This window comes from Cricetulus griseus, chromosome 5, assembly GCF_003668045.3.
Source record: "Cricetulus griseus strain 17A/GY chromosome 5, alternate assembly CriGri-PICRH-1.0, whole genome shotgun sequence".
Taxonomy (NCBI): domain Eukaryota; kingdom Metazoa; phylum Chordata; class Mammalia; order Rodentia; family Cricetidae; genus Cricetulus; species Cricetulus griseus.
The window spans coordinates 57,539,400-57,562,386 of record NC_048598.1 but is presented as its reverse complement, the minus strand read 5'-3'; the positions used below and the strand labels follow the sequence as shown (position 1 = coordinate 57,562,386).

General features: G+C 42.7%; 1 protein-coding gene across 5 annotated transcripts in view; it reads right to left on the bottom strand.

The window, feature by feature from the left end:
• The window catches only part of Srgap2 (SLIT-ROBO Rho GTPase activating protein 2), a 224,883-nt gene extending 202,359 nt beyond the window's left edge, over positions 1 to 22,524 (bottom strand). For all 5 annotated transcript variants that reach the window (XM_027417668.2, XM_027417669.2, XM_035445604.1 and 2 more), the window contains exons 1-2: positions 22,388 to 22,524; positions 20,128 to 20,752 (exon numbers count right to left, since the gene is read on the bottom strand). In XM_027417668.2, the coding sequence (XP_027273469.1) occupies positions 20,128 to 20,194 (67 nt within the window). In that variant the 5' untranslated portion in view covers positions 20,195 to 20,752; positions 22,388 to 22,524. The remainder of the gene's footprint in view (positions 1 to 20,127; positions 20,753 to 22,387) is intronic.
• Positions 22,525 to 22,987: the final 463 nt, after the last annotated feature.

Below are 22,987 nucleotides of genomic sequence, written 5' to 3'. Positions count from 1 at the left end.
TCTCAACCTAGCCAAGTCCCACTCCATAAATGAAGGTCTTTCTTATTCACGCTGGCCAACACCTCTCCCATCTCAGAACTCCTCAAGTGCTTACCAAATCGCTGGTTTTAGTCATGCCCAGGCTGACGTCACCTCTTGTACTTCTGTGGGTTAACTTTTTAATTACTTTTCTTATAAGTAGGCTGTTTTCCTTCCCTGATTTATATGATAACAGAGGAAATGAACAAGACTCTAGACAACCCAGTATTATGGAAACTATATATTAATTATTTGTGGCATAGGTTATGTACTTGGAATTACTGACAGTCACCAAGTCACATATACACACAAAATAATAGTTTTACTTAACTTTAAAAGAATACACTATCCTCTCACTGCTAGGTCCGAACTTCTGACCTTTTGTATCTAACCCAAAATGAGAAAGAAGACCCATGGCAATAAAAATAACTGAAAATTTTTCCAAAATTACACTTGCTAAAATAGTACTCTTGGCTGGAAATGGTGGCACACACCTGTAATTTCAGCCCTCAGGCAACAGATGTGAGATGATTATACAGTTGAGGACAAACTGAGCTACACATTGAATTAGAAGCCAACTTGGGTTATTGCTTAGTGAGAACCTGTCTCAAAACAAAACAAAACAAAAAAAAGCTTTTAAGATGTAGTAGTGCATATCTGTACTCTAGCACTCAAAAGCTGAAGGCAGGATGATCAGAGGTTAAACCCAGCCTCAGTCATAACGTGAGTTTGAGGCCAGCCTGGACTACATGAAACCTTGCTCTTAAAAAAAGAAAAAAAAGGCAGTGGGAGACTGGAGAGATTGTTCAATCAGTAAAGTACTTACCACGCAAGCATGATCCCCAAAACCCATGTAAAAGTCTAGCCTACTCTTATAATCTCAACACTAGACTAGCAAGGCAGAGACAAGTAGATATAAGGTTCAATGGCCGTCACCTACCTAGATTCTCAACCTAGCCTAATCATCAAGCCCTGTAACAGTGAGGGATCCTGTCTCAAAAGGACAAGGTGGACGGCACCTGAGGAACAACACCTGACCAGACTTGTGGCCTCCACACGTACATGCACACCTACATGGTGTGCATACACAGACACACACAATGAATACATAAACAATAGCAACTTCAAAATTTTAAAAAGTTCTTCCCCTCCCTTTGTTTTTTTTTGGGGGGGGTTGTTTGTTTGTTTGTTTTGTTTTGTTTTGAAACAGGGCTTCTCTATTTAGCCCTGGCTGTCCTGGAACTTGCTCTATAGACCAGGTTGACCTTGAACTCTGAGGTCTGCCTGCCTCTGCCTCCCAAGTGCTGGAATTAAAGGTGTGCACCATCATTGCCTGGCCAACGGATAAATTCTTCAAATAAAATCTTAAGTAGTGGACTGAAGGTACAGTTCAGTGGATAAAGCACTTGCTACACATACATGGGAACTGGAGTTTGGATCTCCAGCACCCATGTAAGTATCAGTCAAGCCTGATGGCCCATCTGTAATCCCAATGTTTGGGAGGCAGAGATGAGATCTCCATACAGAGCAAACTAATTAGCTAGAAAAGCCAAATCAGTAAGTTCTGGATTGATGTGAGAGTCCCTACCTCAATACGTAAGATAGAGAGTGATTGAGAAAAACATTCAATATCAACCTCTGGCCCCCATAAATATGTATATACATGCGTGTGCATGCTTGAGCACGCACACACACAATATATATATATATATCATGGGCTGGGTGTGGTGCTGCACATCTTTAATCCAGCAAAAGGCAAAGGCAACTGGATCTCTGTGAGTCAAGGCCAGCCTGGTCTACAGGCTAAACAGAGCTACATAATAAAGACTATCTCAGAAAAACTAAACAAGGGTTGGAGCTATGAACCAGAGGTTAAGAGCACTGCACTAGGTGCTGTTCCAGAAGACCTGGATTTAATACCCAGCACCCACATGGCAGCAAACAGTCATCTACCTCCAGTTCCAGGGACACCAGGCACATACACAGCACATAGCCATACATGAAAACAAAATACCCATACACATAAAATAGAAAAATTTTAAAACAAAAAGTATGAAGTAGATGCCAAATGCAATGAGCATAATTGCAGAGCTATTCTGTTTGGGACAATGGTGGCAGCCTAATGTTGTCTACTGCAGGAGAGAAAACATTCAAGTCCCTTAACAGGGACCCCTTATATCCATCCAGGGGCAGTACTACTTCAGCATAATGGAGATCTGCTCTTGCACACGAAGCTATACAAATCTGATGTAAGCGCAAAGGTGACGATTACAAATCAGTGGAGAGTTAAGACAAACATCCATATTGAATACAAAATAAAGTTAGTTTCCTAGTTCATAGCATGTACAAAAAATTAATTCCCGATTTATTCAAAAATATATGGCAAGTAATGCTCTCTAAAACTCTTAGAAGAAAATACATGTACATTATAATTTCAGAACAGGAAAAGTATGTGTGTGCATATTTTGAACAAATCCAGGCCATAAAGAGAGGTTAGACAATTTAACTATATAATTGAAAATTCTCATATCAAATAATTCAATAAAAGTAAGAAGATAAACTCTAAGAGAAGGTATCTCAGCCAATAATCTTCAACAACCAGAATATATAAGGACTACCAACACATCAGTAATAAGAAAAGAAGACATTCTAAAAGCTCCCTAAATCATAATTTAAGAACAATGGGCCAGAACTTTGACTCGGTCAGTACAGGCATCTTCTACAAAGCTTAATAACCTAAATTCAATCCATGGGCCCCACAGATTGAAAGCAGAGAAACACCGCCTCTAAGTTGTTGACGTCTGACTTCCATATGCACACTGTGCTCAGTGCACATACATGCACTGCATAAACATACACACACCACAAAATAAAAATAAATAAATAAATAAATAAATACACGTAATTTTTAAAAGTTCCTACTCTGATATCTAAGATTAAAGGACAGGACACAGTGAGGAAGCATCTTGTCCAACTTACTTATGCTAATATTTCATTACATACCGCAGTATTTACTGCTACATATTATCTCAGTTTATATATACAACTCAGATTTAGGAATAATAATATTCTATATTATGTTCTTCTCTAGATGAACAAAAACTTTGAATTTCCTATTAATAATCTACAAAATATATTTTTAAAAAACATTATTATATAAAACCTGTACCTGAGTATTCTTCATTCATAGTGTATAAACATAGTAGCTTTATTCATAACATTCCTAAATGGGAAACCCAGAGATCCTTCAATGAGTAAATGATTAAACAGTCAAACAGTCATGCCATGGGATTACATGTATTTATTTGGGAGAGTGCCACCCACAAGTGTGAAGTTCAGAGGACAACTTTCAAGGGTAAATTCTTTCCCTTCATCCCAGGGTCCCAGAGATTGAAGTCGTCATTAGGCTTTAGCAGAAATTTAACCACTGAGCCATTTCACAGTCCTATTTAATTACTAGTTTTCAGTAGGTGTGTGTTTGCACACATGCATGTGATATGTGTTTGGGGTAAGGGGAAGGACACACGTTATGATGCACATGTGGGAACCAGAGAATAGTTTTGTGGAGTTGGTTCCTCCTTCTGCATTTACAGAAGTTTCGGAGACTGAACTTCCAGTCTTGCCTGACAAGCACCATTACCTACTGAGTCATCTCACCAGCCCAAAGAAATGCACTCTTGAAAAAAGTCTTTTTTGTTAATTTTTAAAGTTACATTTATTCGTGTTTCTGTGTGTGTGTGTGTGTGTGTGTGTGTGTGTGTGTGTGTGTGTGTGTGTGTGTTCGCATACCAGCTCTTGCCATGGCACACATGTGGAGAAAAGAGGAAAACTTAAGGGAGTTGATTCTCTCTTCCTTTCCACCACCTGGGGTCCTAGGAGAAAACTCAGGTCATCAGGCTTGCTAGCAAGCTCCTTTACCCACTAAGCCCTGAAAAAGTCAATCTTAAAAGGCTGTGTGCTTATAGATATATTTTTGTTATATTCCTGAAATGATAAAATTACAGATGTAAAGAAGAGATTATGGTGACAATAAACCACAAGACTAGGGATGGAGCATGGAAGGCATTAGTATGAAGAGTTCAAGGGAGGGCAAGATTAGAAGGGCAACATGAAGGATCATTTTTGTTTTGGTTTGGTTTTTGGTTTTTCGAGACAAGGTTTGTCTGTGTAACAGCCCTAGCTGCCCTGGAACTCACTTTTGAAGACCAGGCTGGCTTTGAATCACAGAAATCCACTGGCCCCTGCCTCCCGAGTGCTGGGGTTAAAGGTGGATGCCTCCACCACCTGGTGTAAAATGAAGGATCTTTGTGCTGATAGAACTGTTCAGTATTTCGCCTGATCAATGCCTTGGTCCTAGTTGTGATACTATATTTTGTATTATTTTATATGTGTATCATTTTGTAAGGTATTAACTACTGAAGAAAACTAAGGTTGTGTACAATCTCAATATTCTTAGAACTGCAAGTAAATGTATACTAATATCACAATAAAGCATTTCAAAAAGGACAAAAACCAAAGAGGCCTGTTGTAGTACTACTTGAAATCAAGTAAGATAAAGTACCAGAAGGCCCTGCACATACTACCTGGGTCTCCGTCGCTTAGGTGGCAATCAGCACCTTTCCTATCAACCAGCCTCTGTCTGTATTATTGAAATGGGTGTGTTAAGGCTAGTAAAAACACAATTTTGAAACACCTACTTCTCTTTCAAAATATAGTAGTACTCTGATCATCAAAGGTTGAATCTGGTTTGCTGAATTGTGCCAATTGCAAGTCCATCCCACTCATAGGCTGAAGTACTTTCTTTTTAATATTTTACTTATTTATTATGTATACAATATTCTGCTTCCACATTAGAAAAAGGCACCAAATCTTATAATGGATGGTGTGAGCCACCATGTGGTTGCTGGGAATTGAACTCAAGACCTCTGGAAGAGCAGTCAATGCTCTTAACCTCTGAGCCATCTCTCCAACCCCCTAGGCTGAAGTACTTTAAAGACAGAAACACTTTTTTCTTTATGTGTATGTCCACAACCTAACAGCACCAAGCACATACTAGGTGCTATAAAATGGGTGTTTGGTTGAAGTTAGTTCATTCTTCCTGTTCATACAAAGTATCCCAACACTAGAAAAAGTAGGATGGGAGAGGGCTGGGAAGAACAACATCCCAGTAGCCAAGAGCAAAGGTCTTCAAGTTTCATAAATACCCTCCTCCTTCCCAAGGACCGAGAACTAGAAGGAAGCAAAAGTAGCACAGAGCATGTGGTGGCCCCAGTGAAGATACTAGTTCATCCGGCAAGGCTCTTTTTCCTCCTATTTCAAGCTCTGCAAATGACAGAATTAACCATTTACAGTTTGGGTCACTAGAGCACGATGAAAAGGTGGGCTGGGCTGGGCTAGGCTTCTCTAGAAAGGATTTTAAAGGTTAGCTGACAGTCTTTCTCCAGAAATGATTAGACTCAAGACTTGCCCAGGGACAGAAGACTACACTAAACACTAAGATCACACAGAAACCTTACACTCTGTGTTTAGGCAAACATATTTGGCCAGTGGAGTGGGGAGAGGGTTCCCACGCCCTGAAAACAATGAGAACTCCTCACTCCTACTCCAAATACTTTGAGCATAAAAAGGCACAAGCAGTTGCTTTGCTGCTCCTAATGTTATCGGATAATTTTTCAAATTCTTACTCAATTACATATCACTCTTATCTGCAATCTTCACAGGCCAAACAGGCCTGCTTTCACATCATGCCTACTAACACCACAGAACACAAGTATCCCTCCCAAGTAATTCCTGCTCTTGTAAGCATGAGATCATTTTACGCCAAGTCTTGTGTCTGTGCCTGTGTTTAAGTGTGTATACATGTTCTTTTTCTTCTAAGACCAAAAAAAGAGAGAAATGTGGGACAAAGGTAAAAAACCTAGGCAGTTTCTGTTACTGCCAGGATAATGATTAATTCTTTTGCTGCTGAATCCAAAAAAGCTGACGTTTCTGGCCTGACAGTCCTACAAATAGCAAAAGAAATCTCTCTCTCTCTCTCTCTCTCTCTCTCTCTCTCTCTCTCTCTCTCTCTCTCTTTCTGTGTGTGTGTGTGTGTCTGTCTGTCTGTCTGTCTCTCACAAAGATGCAATTGGCACAATTCAGCAAACCAGATTTAACCTTTGGCGATCAGAGTACTACTATAGTTTGAGAGAGAAGTAGGTATTTCTAAATTGTGTTTTTACTAGCCTTAACACACCCATTTCAAAAATTTCATTAATTCAAGTAACAGATGCCATTTACCCCAAATGCTACAGTGTTTGGTTTAAAATTGCTGACAGCAAAGAGCTAAAACAACTTACACCACCACAAATCACTGAATAAATACAGATGAAGAGATACAGCACAATTGACTCTAAGGATGCCTAAAACATATGGCCTATTTATGTCACTTAAAGATGAAACTTGAGCCAGGAGTAGAGGCTCTAAGAAAAACCCAGGACAGGTCTAGTCTGTTTTCTATCTTTCTCCCGAGATAAAAATCAGTATCTGGACTCTGTGGCAACTCACTTAATGCAAGCCATACTTTTGATCATACATCCTAAGTAGAAATGGTCTTGCCTCTTTCCACTTTCTAGTTAAGAACTGAAAATTCTGAGGGTGAAATGGCTTGTTCAGGATCAGGTAACTCATCTCACAAATGCCCTAAAACCTCCTTTCCCATGAATGTATTTCTCAAATGCTACAATGATGAAAATATGAGCCATAGTTATTATTAATAATGATCATTTTAAAACAACAGGCTGTCACTTAGCCTATTCGTTGGGTGACAAGAAAACAATAGTTGAAAACATTTCAACTATTCCTCCCTCAATTTGAGGCATCTATGAGGCACATCTGCCTATCAGACTGTAATAGGTACGCAAACACCACTGCAAGTGCTCTCTGGGTCAGTGCTGCTCTAGCTCTAGCTGGAGTCCACCTCTACGTGTGCAAAAGCCGCCCAGGTACAGGCACTAGAGCTAGGGAGAGTATTGTGCTGAGAATGGCTTTTGTACCCACATAAGGAGAAACGTACCCTACAAGGGATAACTTCAATATCTTAAATTAGCAAGAATAGTGAGTTCTAAAACCTTTCTAAAAAATTAAAGATATTCTAATTTAACTCCTAATTTCACAAATGAGAAAACCAAGACATAGTCAGGACAAGTGAACTATGTACCAGGAATGCATTTAGAACATTGTATTATTTTGTTTTTCTTCACTAAGATACTGGGAAATAGCCGGGCCTTGGTGGCGCACACCTTTAATCCCAGCACTCGGGAGGCAGAGGCAGGCGGATCTCTGTGAGTTCGAGGCCAGCCTGGTCTCCAGAGCGAGTGCCAGGATAGGCTCCAAAGCTCACAGGGAAACCCTGTCTCAAAAAAAAAAAAAAAAAAAAAAAAAAAGATACTGGGAAATAAAAAAAGTCAACTAAACATGTAGAACATGTCAGAATATCAAATTTCATTGTTGGCAGTGGCAGTCTCATGCAGTCCAGACTAGCCTTGAACTCACTAAGTAGCTAAGGGTGTCTAATTCATGGTCCTCCTGATGCTGCCTACTACCTATCAAGTACTAGGATTACAGGTGTTTAATGGCATCCAGCATCCAAATGAATACTTTCATTTGAGCCTCACAACAACATTAAGTCAGTGTGGGCTCATGTTATTTTCATCACTACTTACTACTGTGGCTTGGAACAAGTCACTTAATTTCATTTTGCTTCATCTGTGAAACTGAGATGATAATAATGATAGTTACCTCATAGAGTCATTGGGAAATTCCTGGACTAATATATGTAAAGCTTTCAAAACACATCTTAGACCTATGAAGCCCTTAATAAGTGCTAACCATCAGCTCCATTGGTAATGAAAGCCCAGGTATTGTTGTCCCCAATTTGCAGATAAGAACCACAGCTTCCAAATACCCACCTCTAGCAAAGTTGCCTCCCAAAGAGCAGTTCACTCATCCAACAAGCTCTGGTACCAGTATGTACACATGTACACATGTACACACACACACACACACACACACACACACACACACACACACGGACACACGGGGGGGGGGGGGGCGGGGCGCGAGCTGCTAGCAGGACATGTCTTGACAAGTTCCATCCTCTTTGGTGGGTCCCTTGTTTTCTGTGCTCTATCACCCTGTACAGTCCTGGCTATTCCAGTCACCCATAGCCGATGCAGTCTTCTCCAGAAAGAGCATTCTGACCTTGCTTTCTACGTCATGATTGTAACTACAGAAGCTGGGCTTAAGCAGCACAGATAATGTCAACTTCTGAAAATGTCTTTTGAGTTACCCACCTAATGATTAACTCATTTAAAGCAAAAACAGATTGGTGGGGAGATTCTGCCTTCTACCAACAGATGGCATCCTTAAAAATTAAAAAATAAAAAAATAAAAAAAAGGAAAAGGCACATATACTAGCTGTTTTCCTTCTTCAGGGAAAAATATATACTTATATTTCAACTTTAAGACCATCCATTCACAGCCGGACGTTGGTGGCGCATGCCTTTAATCCCAGCACTCGGGAGGCAGAGGCAGGAGGATCTCTGTGAGTTCAAGACCACCCTGGTCTATAAGAGCTAGTTCTAGAACAGCCTCCAAAGCCACAGAGAAACCCTGTCTCGGAAAAAAAAAAAAAAAAAAGACCATGCATTCACAATACACAAATAAGGTCAAAGCTACTAAACACCAAATGACTTGAAAAACCAAGGAAGAGAGCTTTCCTGTTTGTTCCCTCAGGCCTTTCCTTCCCATGCTGCAGACCATGCAGCTGTGTCTAACCAGGTAATTGGCTCTTGCAAAACCCATGCTTTGAAACAGTATCCTAACAATTCCATGTAGCAGTTAATGCTCTTAATTCCTGGTCAAGACAGACCAAAATTTTCTCAGATTGGGACTTTTTAATATCTGTTAAAAATGGCAAATAAATCCTAGATAAGTACAGAATTATTTTGCTGTAACTACAAAAAGGCTTTACTTTTGTTTTAAACTCCTGAGAATTTCACACTAAATATTTTTCAGGCAGAGTGGCTTCACATTTGTAATCCTATCATTCAGGATATTGAGGAATATGGCTTAGCACAAGTTTCAGGCTAGCCTGGGCTACATAGTGTGTTCCAGGACTACAAAGCAAGACTGTTTCAAATAATAATAGTGTGTCCCTTTTTGGTTTCTTTTTCCCCTATAGTAGATATATGATAGAAGAAATATAAACAGCTCAAATACAGTTCTAGAACATTAAACTCAAAAGAGGATAAAGGTGTGTGTAATAAATATGAATCATGTCTCATTTGCAGAGAAGCTCCATCATGCTAGATAATCAGTACTTGTCCTTATGGAATGATAATATTCACAATGTTTAATATTTTTTGAATTTCAAGTAACATTAGGAAAGGGAGTGGGCTTTTTCTGCAATAGAGGGAGAAACAGGAGAAGTGTGGTGACAAGGCAACATGTCACATCCAACCAACTCAGAAAACAGTTCAGTTTCATTTATGAATATTTTCTGGTTGTGAGCCTAGCCTTTAATGGCTGAGCCTTCTCTCCAGCCCTCATTAGTGAATATTTTTAATGTGCTTAGTATGTGCTGGAAAGTGGATACATGCAAACAAACAAAGTGGACAGAGACGTAGAGAAGCAGAAAAGGCTTCCTGGAGGTGATTCCATCTAAGCTGAGCTTTAAAGGATGAATGTACTTACCAGGCCCAAGGAAGAGAACTCAATTCCAGGAGAGAAGAGAACGTAGACAAAGCATGACATAGTAAGATGTAGTACGGAAACTAGAGACAGTTCAGTTCTGCAGCAATATGAAATGTGAGCAGGATAAATGGGAACTAATAAGTGTAAACAATACTGTATGCCATGACCTAAGCAGAATAATGAGCATTTGTTTGTTTCTAATCACTTTGGTGATTTATCAAGGTCAAATTTTAAAAAAAAAATTTGTAAACGAAAGTATATTTCTAGGTCATTCTTTTACTCATTCATTATCATAGTCAATAAATATTTACTAAAATCCACCATTTAGACTATAACAGTCTTCCAGACATCTTTCCTATGTGAAAGGATCTCATAAGAAGTTATTTATTTAGCATTTAATAAATGTCACACTTTGAGTTAGTATTTTACAGTACACTTGCAATAACAAGACGGTAAGTCTTATTATCTTATATCACAGACGATGCTTAGAAGAGAACTTGAGCAAAAAGATGATACAAGACTCCAACTCAAAGCTACTTCCAACACCAATATTCCTTGCATTATATAAGACAACACTGAGCCATTCTTACAAATCCATAGTGTGGCAGACACCTATAATGACCACACTAAGGAAACTAAGGCAAGAAAATCATAGTTTGAGGTCAACCTGAAGACCCTATCTCAAAAAGCAAAGAGGGCTGGGGAAATGGTTAAGCAGCTACAGCTTGTCTTGCAAGCAAAAGGACCAGAGTTCATTATCAGAAAATACACATAAACGTAATAGTGTCTTTGGAAGACAGGAGGTCCCAGGAACTAGCTGGCTAGTGAGACTAGTTATAACAGCAAGCTGTGGGTTTAAGAGTCCCTACCTAAAGAGAATAAAGTAGAAGAGCAATCAAGGAAGATTCTTGACACCAACACAGAAACGCATGCTCCCATGCACACACAAAAACATATACAATAAGCTCACCACATACATGAGAAGAAAAAACAGAGAGAAAATAATTCCTAGTAGAAGACTGAAATACAAATATTCAAAACATAATGCAGTACAAGATCAATTCCCTAGGGAGCTATTGAGCAGTCCTATGTGGATGAAATAGAATCTTTCTGGTCACAATGACCACAGAAGACATCCCAGAATAGATTTGACTAGAAGGATGGTATTTCAGCAGATGAGCATCTAGGGCTGGGCAGGAAGAGAAAAGCATTCCATGACAGCATTCAGAACTGAGACTCTAGTGACAACTGAAGTTCTAATGCCTGTTTGCACAGGGACAGAAAATTCACCAGGGCAAGCCCTGGGTAAAGTCACCAAATGTCCTGCACCTCACTTTCTTCATTAACTAAATATGATGGCAGTAATATATTTCTTGTGTAAGGATTAAGAAATATAAAGTATTTGGGATAATGCCTAGTACATAGTAATCCCAAACGACATTGCAACTAGTAGTGACTATGTTAAAAGAATAACAAGCAGTTCAGACAGGTCTCCAGTTCTCTGAAACCCAAATAGGAAAACATGCTTGAAATAATAGGTTGCAAGCAGATGGAAGACAGAGACCTGGTCTCTATCCAGCAGGAAATGGGTTCACCATTAGCAGAAAAGTCAAATCCACAGTCTTCAGAGAGATTTTCCCATAGGAGTCTCTAGTCATACACACACACACACCATTTGGCATCTGGTTCACTTATGGCCCCGCCCCTTCTATAGAGGTGTGATGTCCTGGGGATTGGTTCTAGCAAGATTTATAAGGAAATAGATATTGTCACTTGTCAGCTCCTAACATGGCCAAGACTTTTCTTCTTTTTCCATTGTACAGTCTCTCCTAAAAATACAATAATGGCTGAGATAAAATTATTAACCCAGCCCTAGAGAGAGTTTGCTTTTTGATCTTTTTCATTAAGGTTAAACCAATTTTCTAGAAACCAGTCTTAGTAACTTAACAGCATTAGTTATAACATTTTAAAACTTGGTAATTTCTGGCTTTTACCTTTTTGTCTTCAAATTAATGTTTTCTCATGCAGGTTATTATAGTTCTCGATTTTTATATTATCAAGAAAAACCATTTGGGGATGTTATGCTAACTAACACTTTGTTATAATCACTACCTTGGCACTGGTGGTTCCATAGATATATAAATTGGGTACTTTATTTTTTAGTGACAAGAGTTTCATGTAGTCTAGGTTGGTTTCAAAGCGGCTATACAGCCAAGGGTGACCCTGAACCTCCTGACCCTCCTACCTCAACCTCCAAGAGTGCTAGGATTACAGGCCTGCACGACGCTATACCACGTTAATGTAGTAAATGGGGATCAAACTCATGGATACTTATAAGGATTCAGGCATTATGCTGGCTTTCCCCCTGTCACCTGGCAGAATGTACTCAAGCAGTACTCTGCTCAGCCCAGCGTTCCATGAGTACTAATCTGCAGGCAGGTACAAAAAAAGGCCTCCACCCACTTACGCTCTCTTTCCAGCTCTTCTCTCTCCATTCTCTTCTCTTTCTGCTCTTTTCCAGCTCTCTTCCCACTCTCTCCTTCCTGCTGTTCCCCTGGGGCAGACAAGAACTTTTCCTGTCTCCCTCTTCTCTTCTGTTCTCTCTGTGTGTCTGTATGTCTCTTAACCTCTTTTCTCTTTCCTTTCCCCACCTCTCCCCTTTCTAATAAAACTTCTCACTTAAGCTTTGTCTCCTTGGCGTGTTTGTCCCTTCGCCTCAGTCATCTTCACCTGCCATGGAATCTGCCATGGTTCCCCACTCAAGTTCCTCCTCAAGCTTTATCATAACTGTACTGAGAGGATCAAACCCACAGCTTTATGTATGTGAGGCAATCACTCTGTCTATTCTGCAACTAAACTACATCCTCAGCTCTAAATTTTATGCTTTAAAAATGTACAACTTATGTCATTCCTTTTAAAACTTAAAAACAAAAGCTAGCTATGGTGACATATACCTATAATCCCAGCACTTAGGAAACAGAGGCAAGAAAATCACTACAAGTTTGAAGCTAGCCTGATCTACACAGAAAGTTCAAGATCACCAAGGGCCATCTAAAAAGATCCAGTCTCTAAACAAAACAAAATGATTCAATAAATTGCTTGAAACAAAGAAAAATGTATTAACTAATATAATTATTAAGAAGTATAGAATTTTATTGTTAATAACATAATGCTCATATTAAGAACATAGCTACATATTCAAAACACAAAAATATGTATTCATATTGAAACTTTAACTCTAAAAAGTTACTGAGACAGTGATATTATGGATGTGTAGGCTTATAAAATATTGATATAGAGCATGTTTTAGTTATTTTTTGTTGTTGTTTTGGTTCTTCAAGACAGGGTTTCTCTGTGTAACAGCCTAGCTGTCCTGGAACTAGTTCTGTAGATCAGGGTGGCCTCGAACTCATAGAGATCCGACTTTCTGGGATTAAAGGTGTGTACCACCATCACCCAGGGAACATGTTTTAAGAATGGAAATCCTAGGCTGGAGAGATGGGTTAGTGTTTAAGAGCTGCTCCTCTAGAGGTCTTGAGTTCAATTCCCAGCATTCACATGGTGGCTCACAACCATCTATAATGAGACCTGATGCCCTCTTCTGGCCTGCAGTTATTCATGCAGAGGACTCAGATATAAAATCTAAAAAAAAAAAAAAACAACAAAACCTTGCTGGGTGACGGTGGTGCACTGCCTTTAAGCCAGCACTTGGGAGGCAGTAGCAAGTGAATCTCTGTGAGTTCAAAGCCAGTCTGCTCCACAGAGCTGGTTCCAGGACAGCCAGAGCTACACAGAGAAACCCTGTCTCAGAAAAAAATAAATACATAAAAGAATAGGAATCTTGAGGGCTGGAAAGATGGCTCAGCTGCTTTTCAGAGAGCCCAGGTCTGATAACCAGAACCCACAAGATGGTTCATAACCTTCTATAAACTACAGTTCCAGGAGATCCAACACCCTCTTCTTGCCTCTACAGGTACCAAGCACACACGTTGTACACAGACACACATACAAAATACCCAAACACAAAAATAAAAGTGTTAAAAAAAAAAGAATAGGAAAACACCTATGTTCATAGTAGCATTATTCCAACAGGTCAAGAATATAGAAGCAACCAAGTACCCATCAACAAATGACTGATAAACAAAATATAACATACATTCACACAAATGGAGTATCATTCTACCTTAAATAAGTGACAAGGATAAAACCTTAAGGACAATATACTAAGCAAAATAAGCCAGTCACAAATGGGTGAATACTGAATGGTTCCACTTAATATGAGGTGCCTAGAGTTGGAGACAGAAAGTAAAGAGATGGTTGTCAGAAGCAGGATTGAAGTATTACTGTTTTGTGGGTACAAATGAAAATAGTTCAATGGATAGATGACCGGTAATGGTTGTTAAACAATGTCAATACAGTTAATGACACTGAACTGTACATTAAAGAATGCATAGTTAACTGTACATTTAAGAATACATAGTTAACTGTACATTGAAGAATTAGTAATAAAAATTTTATGTGCATTTAATCAGTTAAAAAAAGAAATGAGAATTGCTACACAATTTCATCAAAGATATTATTCTATAAATTTTTAAAGTTCTTATTATTTATTTTTCAAACTAAATTTCTTCCAAAGTAACATTCCAAGATTCTCCACTGGAGCTCACAACACTGTATAAAATTGTTCTCTTGAATTTTATTACAAGAAATCATACATCAACTGTTTTTTTTTCCCCCCTGTGGTCATTTAAATTCTTTCCAACTTTTTTTATTTGAATTAGAAACAGGATTGTTTTACATGACAATCCCAGTTCCCTTCTCCCACCTGTCCTCCCCTACGGCTCCCCCACACACAACTAAAACCCTACCTATCACATGTCCTTTCTGCTCCCCCTGGATGGAGCCAACATTTGGAATGGACTGTTTTTCCTTTCAGCATGACACAGTATTTTCCTAATGTAGCCATCAGAAGTCTAGAATGTGAAGTAGACATGACTCCCCTAACGAAAGGCTTTACTGCAGAAGGAGAGCTCTACAGGGACCACAATGGGCAGCTCAGTTTTCTGGAGCAAACAGTGGGATTTAAAAATCAGTACCTGAGAGCTAGCTGACGCTGAAAATATTCCAAGCCAGGTCACAGTCTATAAACTTCACAAGGGCTTATCTTTGGCTTTCAGCCTGAGTGGTACAAAATCAATGAGATCCCAAAGGACTTCTCCCAAGGAAATTTCGGTCTCTATTCTTCCTAGAGAATGCCTGACATAGCAAAGCTAGAGTATTCATAAACAGTTTCCAACCACTGCTGTTTTGCACAGTCAAACAGCATGGCCTAGCTCCTAGCATTATCACCTTCCTTCAGGGTCTTGCAACTCGGGGTACTTGAATTTTTCCTAGAATTTCATTCTCTTCTAGGAGTCCACCTTATTGCTGAGTCTCTATGTTCCATAAATGAGGGAAGAAGAGCATTCAGTCATCTCCCGGGAAGACAACAGCATCTGCTTGAGGATTCCAAAGAGCTGTTTTACTGCAGCTTTTCACAATCTGATTATATTTAAAGTCTCCTTGGGGAGTAAGGGGTGGAGGCTGGGAGGAAAGACACTTCAGGGAAAAGACCTTTGTTGGCATGTACTAGGAACTTCTCAGCCCTCCCCTGAGAACAGGCTTGTTTAATACCACCAATTGGCATTCCCAAGCACAAGTGCATACACAATATGACTAGAGTTGAAATTTCATCTCCAGCTACCAAAGAGTACCACAAGTTAAACTGTTCCAGGAAATTGCTGGTGCTTTTCCTATCAGAATGTTTCAAATGCAAATTATAAAAATTTCATTTCTCTCTGGCCATAGTAGTGTATGTTCTAATCCCAGATTTGGAAGACTAAGGCAGGAGGATCACTGTGAGTTCAAGTCCAACAAATATATAGTAAGACCCCATCTTTGTGGATCTCTGTGAGTTTGAGGCCAGCCTGATCAATACAGAGAGTTCAAGGACAGTCTTAAAAAAACAAAAAGAAAAGAGAAGGAAGGAGGAGGGAGGGAGGGAGGGAGGGAGGGAGGAGGGAGGGAGGGGAGGGGAAGGGAAGGGAAGGAAGGGAAGGGAAGGGAAGGGAAGGGAAGGGAAGGGAAGGGAAGGGAAGGGAAGGGAAGGGAAGCCCTGTCTCAAAAAAATTAAAAAATAAAATAAATAACAATTTTACTTCTTAGCTCAGTGGTGGACAAAGTTGAAATAATAAAGGGGGAAGAGAATCCTTAACATCTAATTAAGAAAGGACCCAGTGGCACTGTGGACAGTAGTATGAATTCACCCAAGTCCCACCCAGACAATCATCTCTATTCTATGTCCCATTCTTCACCACCATACAGCATTCAAGTACCAGCAAAGATGCTAACAGGCTAGAGGTCAGATGCACCAGTTTCTAATCAGGAATCTCATCAAGGCTGTCAAGAATTTCCAGAAATTCATATATATAAAAGCACTTTATAAATTTGAAAAAAAAAAGTCATGTAAAAAGACTAAGAACATTAGTGCTTGTGAGTTGGACACTGAAAGACATGAACTTTTCAAAGGAATCTAAACACCCACAAGGCAGAAACAATGCTGGTTTTTAAGAAGGCAGCCACACAGCAGACTGACTAATGGGAGCATTGCTCCTGCCCCTTAAAACCACACTGGGGTAGGACTGATGCTGAGACCTCAGAAATCCCTCAGCGCACATGCAAGCGGGTGCTTTTAAGGAGACACAAAATAGGGGAGAGCCCAAAGTCTATTTAGAGTCTACTTGATTCACACAATTCTGACTAAAAAGTAGGTAGACACATGCAATGATATTTTTCAGACAGTTTACCTACTCATATGAAAGGAAATTAATCTTCAAAGAGTATGAGAGTTTGGTTGGTGGTGGTCTGTTTGGGTTTGTTTGAGGAGGAGGGTTGCTTTGTTTTGTTAGTTTGATTTGATTTGATTTGATTTTGTTTCTGAAACAGGATCTCACTTTACTCCAGGCTGGCCTCAAACTCTCAGCAATCCTCCTGCCTCAGCCTCTTAAATACTAGGATTACAAGCATAAGCCATAATGCCTTGCCAAAGGATTTAAATGACAGACACCTGACACATTTGTTACTCCTCAACAAATGAGAACATGTTTCACTCCTACTCTGGTGCTCTGAGAGAGATCCCTTAATGCAGCCTGACTAGTTGGCAAGACAGAGGCTCCCTGAAGAAGGTAGACTGTATAGTCACGGCATCCTCACAGGTGCCAGATACTGTACTACATGAATTCTACAGACCAGCTCCTTTATTTCTCACAGGAATAGCAAGCCCACACTATTTTGCCAATTTTCCAATTAGGAAACTGAGACTCAGACAGGCATGTAACAGAGTAGATCAAAGGTTTAAACCTGGATTCTCAGCCTCCAACACCTTTACTTTTAACCACCATACCAAATTGATTGCCATATATATATATATTTTTTTTTAATCTTGGCATCTATAAGAGAAGTAAATCCAGCAGCACCTTGAGTTCCACTGAAACTCTGGTAGAGTGTGGGGGCTCACACCTGTATTCCCAGGCTTACAAAGTTGACTAAGGAAGACCTGTCATGAATTCAAGGCTAACCTGAATTACAGAGTCAATTCAGGCTCGCCTGGCCTACACATTGAGATTCTGTTTCTAAAAAGCAAAACAAATAAGATACAATCAAAAAAAAAAAAAAGAAAAAAAGAAAAGCTGAAATTCTTAATTCTAATAGAAGATCAGGTAGTAAGCCATATCAACAACCCCAACCTCAAGCCCTTTGAAATTCAAATTCTATAGTCTTCCACCAGAAGTATGGTCCTAGAATGTAAGCTCCATAAGGGTCTGGAATTCTGTCTTCTTCACAGATGTATAAAGTCCTAGAATACACACTAAGCACACAATAAAGAGTTAATGAATAAAACAAGGAAGTAAAGCTGCTACTTTTGATTGTGTGACCTTGAACGGGTTTTTTACCCTCATACCTCAGATTCCTCATGTCCTCAAATGGCAAAAATACTTCCTGAAGGGGTGTGACAATTACACCAGACCTCTCATTAGGATTCCATGGTGCATAAAGAACATCCAAAGAAAATGATTATCCTATCACTACTATTATACGTCACCTGGTTTTGCCTTAAGAATTTTTTTGTCACCATGATCAGATGATATTTCCACTGTGAAGAGACAGAAGTCATAAAGCTACCTCTACCTTCAGATCTGCTACCACCTAGCTGTGTGACCTTGAACAAACCTCTTCAGTTCTCTACATTCTCCTTAGCTATAAACTGAGAGACTAAACCAGTTCAGTTCCAAAAGCATTCTTGGGGCACCTCCTTGAGGCAGTAATCAGGGTCAGCCACCTACAAAATTCTAACTCCTAAATAGAGTCAATGGAAAAAATATTGACACGAAACACAACAGTCTCTAGTCTGCAGCAGGGTGGAAGAGAAACTCCAAGTAGCTAGCTGCATTACATCATCTCAATGAGCAGTATTTGTAAATTCACAAAGTACTTAATTTTGAGACACTCATGAGAAATCGTTACCAATTTTCTAAAAAAATCAGCAAATTCTGATACCTGCCAGCACTGAACCTTTATAAAAGAAAATGGAGAAAAAAAAAATATAAGCACTTTGTGCCTTAGTCGAATTGTGTGTTTCTAGAGAACCACCTGGGAAAAGTCAAAGTTATTAACACTCCTTTTTGGCAACAGTTAGAAATAGGACACTTTTTTTTTTTTTTAATGACATATCTGGCTAAAACTGTAGGGGGGCATTGCAAGAGCAGAATACAGTGCCTGTGGACAGGACATAGAGGCCAGTAGCCATTGTTTACAAAAACAGGCCGGGATTATGATTGGTGACAAGAGGCCAAGACCTAAGTTATAACTCAAAATCATGCCTCTCTCAATTCCAACCCAGCTGGAGCTATCATCAGTCAACTACCCCTCCTTGTAATAAAACTGACCAATATGTGCAGTCAAGTGGACTGAAGGTCCCTTAAGGCACCTCCTGCATTGACCAAACTGATCATATATATATGATATATAATAGATATATATATATATATCTATTAAAAAAAAAAACCCTGCAGAAACAATGATGACTTCAAACTACCTTTCAACCTTCCAAGAAATAAAAGGACTACCGGTTTCACACTCTACCTCTAGCCCACACCCAGGGCAATCATTTGAGAAGAGACATGGCCTTTCCCAAGTCCTCTAAGATAGGAAAAGGTCTCCTAGCTTTGGTGCAGGGAAAGAAGGAGGGGCCCCTCCCTCTGTACTCTGAAACAAAGGAAAAACTCAGCTCCAACCATGTGGTGGAACATTCAAGGCCACCCACCTCTCCTACTTCCCAGCTAAGGTCTCAATGGGCTAGAGCCACATGGCTCTTCCCAGGGACTGGTCAGGAAGGGGTAGTGCCTTGCACAAACACAGGCTAGGGCTCCTTCACAGGCATAGACACCTCTCAAGGGAAACGCTGGATAAGGAAAAGCTATTTGGTTATGGGCTTCGATTTGAGAAGCCAATTTAAGCACATGAGGAGACAACATTTGGTTTTCCCAGGTCTACATACTGCCTTACCCCTTCACATTTTTGCTGAAAGGGAAACGAACCTTTAAAAGCATATATTCTGGAGCAGAGGGTGACAACACAGAAGGGTTAAACAATTATGTCTTCCTATTTTTCAGTTTCAGCACCACTCTGAAACCCCTAACAGTTCAACTCCTTCAGATTTAGGTGAGAATGGAAACGAGTTGGGATGGTCTTCTTTCTGGTCTGTGATCTTTGACTGCATGCAGGGTGACCATGGGCCAGACAAGTACAAGGTGCACCCAATATGGCTAAGGTCTTCCTGAATCCAGTCTCATGGCAAATCTCATGCTTTAATACAGTACACCAAAAAACGCCCGCCTCTCCCAGGTCTCTCCAAATGGTATACCTTCTCAAGGTTGCCTTTCTGTCTGGACACTTCTTCAACCTTTGAAATAAACACCTGTCAGATTTCAGCTGTCCTTCAAGTAAGCCTGACTCAAGACACCCAAAGGCAAATTGCAGGGTTTTTTTTTTTCCCTCTCTCTGGAGAACCTCCTGCCCCTCCCCCACCCAGCCTTTGGGGAAAAGCTGCCAAAATAATGGCTAGCCCCACAACGGTACTCCCAAAGCCCACTTCCAGTGCTCGTGGCCCCGACACTGTTGAGCATTCCAAGGTTTTGATCCACCTATGAAACCACCCCTGGGGTCAACTTGCCACCTGCTCCACCCAAGAAACGAACGCCCTGAAAATTGGGGTGGAAACGCATGCCTCACCAGTCTGCAGAGCATATGCACTATGCTAATTTTCAAAATCCTTACCTTTGACCTGAGTATCGTACTCTGCGATGATCTCCTTATCCTTTTTGAATTTGGCTGGGGACGTCATGTTTTCCTTCTTTCTTCCAAATTCGAATTGTCAATTGATAGATCCACGAGAAAAATCCAACACCGAAATCAATTCCTCCAAGGCCACTTCTCCCACCGGCAGAGAAAGAACCCGCGGTGGTCTCCAGAGCTCCAGGGAAACACGGGCGGCAGGATGGGCAGCCGGCTACCACACACACATGCAGACTGTGGGCGCTGAGGCCGGCGGGGAGGGGGGCGGCGGCGGCAGAGACGGCTGGCTTATGTACTAAAGCCCTCGCCACAGCCACAGCATTAGCCAGGAGAACTGCAGCGCCCTGAGGCTGGCCTGGGGTCTGACATCAACGACACAGGCTGGGAGTAGAAGTCCTTCCGCACAACATGGTGTATGGGATGCGGGGGTGTGGACGCGCCCAGCTGTGTCTCTGGGAGGGAGTGGGATTGTCTCTGGGTGCCAAGGCGTGCTTCGCGGGGTTTTTTTTTTTTGTGGTACCAGCTCAAAGACGCTGCAAATCAAATCCCAAAAGGGTGCCGCTGCAGCGCGGAGTAGATCGGAAGTCGTTTGCTCCGGTTCACTAGCCTGTAAATGCAAAAAAAAAAGGGGGGGGGAAGGGGGCGATCAGTCCTAGGGCAGATCCTAATCGCAACAGGGGTGGGGTCGGGGATGACACTCGGAGTCCAGCTTCGGCTCATTCATCTTGGCCTAACACTGCCCGTTCGGCCCAAAGACCCGGCGTGGCGAGGTAGGGAGAAAACAGCTCCCTCCAGATTGTTTTAAGGCAGAAAGAAAACACTTTGGAGCAGCCGGCAGCGCGTGCTCCGGGCGGGGACTGCGGCGGGAAAGCAGAGCTGGGGACTGCGGCACCTCGGTGCTTCCCCAGCCCAGCTAATCCAAGAGGGGCTCTCCCGCCGAGTCCGAGACTCGGCCCCTGACCCCCCGCTGGGGCACCTCCCAAACATCTACAGGATCAATACCAGAGGGGACAAACCAGACAGGCATAACTTTTCTTCCCTTCCCACCCCTCCTCCCAGTTGTTTTGTTTTTGGTAACCAGCTTCTCCTGGCAGCAAAGCCGGGGGGGGGGAGGGGGAGGGGGGTGCTGCAGGAAGGGCCCGCTCTGCACGGGACATCCAGGAAAACAATGTGGTCGGCAGAAGCAGGAAACGGGCTAGAGGCGAGCGAGGGTCTAAGCCGGGAAAACCAGGGGATGGGAGACGGAAAGGGGCAGTCGCCTCCCCCAAGCCAGGGACAAGGGTGCCTCTAAATGGCAACCCCAATATTTTTTGTCCCCCAAGCCCAGGGATCACAAAAACCGCACCCAATCCCAGTCGGGTGGGAGGCATCAGTGAGAGTCGCTCCAGGAGGCGCGGGAGGCGGCGGCAGGGAGACTGAGGGAAGGGCTCCGGTGCTGCAGCGGGCCCCTGCCTCTTAGGCCGCCTGGTCCCCGCCGGCGCACGGGCGGCTCCGGGCAGTGTCGCCTGCTCCCGGCGGCTGGAGGAAGGGCCGCGCGCAGGAAGAGCTAGCAGAGGCCGCACGGTGCGGGCGGGCAGGCAGGAAGCGGGAGGCGGGCGTGAGGTGGGGTCCTGAGTCGGGAGAGAGAGAGCCCGGGCCAGCGCGAGCGGCCCAAGCATGCATGACCAGAGAGGGCGCCGAGAAGACGGCTTTGGGGGCAAAGCAATGGGAGAAACCACGGTGGGCTGCGACATGAAGTGCAGGATGTTGGCAACTTTGGGGACCCGCATGAGGTTTGGATATAGGAGTGGGTGGAGAGCCCCGGGAGACAGACTGCAGGGCTAGACGGAGAAAGAGCCCCGCAAGCCGGGAGGAACACCCCATCTTTCCGGGTCCTGGGCTGCGGGCCAAGGCTGGGAGACCAGGGACGAGGCCAGCAGACCGTTACGGCGAGGCCCCGAGGTGGACCCGGCCAGCCGTGTGCAAAGGGGCTGCGGGAGGGCGGTGTCGCCGCGTGAGGACAGTCCTCAGCAATGCAGGGATGGGCGGGGAGATGAGCAGTCCTGGGAAGTATTATGGGCTGCACTGGGGGATTTGGAGGGTCGCGGGCCGAGGAGGGCGGTGTGAGGACCGTGGGCGGCGGCACCGCTAAGGCGGCGCCGAGAGCAGCAGCATCCGCACCGCGTCCACCCGCCCAGTCCGGGTTTGTACAGTCAGGGCAGCAGCCAGGCAAACGGAGAGGAAAGGGGGAAGGAGCCTTTACCTGGCTCTGCCGCGACGGGTCCCAGGCCCCAGGTTCCGCTTCCCACTTAGCGATCTCCTCCCCGCCACCCTCTTCTACGCAGTTCGGCCCCCCAGTTCCCAAAGGAGATTCCGCCAACTCCGCAAGACCCCGCCGGGAAGCAGAGCCCACCCCCTTGCCAATCAGCACCCGCTTTCTATCGACCGATGGGGCCTCTGGCCAATAGGAATAAAGGATCCCTAGAAGCCTGGAGTTGGGGCGGGGCCGACGAAACTTAGAGGTGTGGCAAGCCCTAGCTGCCCAGGCGCAGTCCCAGAGTGAGCTCCTCCCCGGCCTGTGGAACCCTAAAGTATAACTGATGGGCGGGGTAACATAGAACCGACAACCAAACACAAACTCGCAGGAGACGACGAGACCAATCGGGCCGGGCAAAGGAGGAGGGCTGTTTAGCCAATTAGCAGTAGAGGTCCGTAGAGTATCTACCAATAAGAAACTCGGGGTGTGTCTTCCAAGTTCACAGGGGGAAGGAGGGTGTACCCGAGCAGATGCTGGCCAATGAGCTTAGAGGCCGAGTCAAGCCGAACCAATCAGAGAGCCGATCTGACCTCGGCACCGTTACTG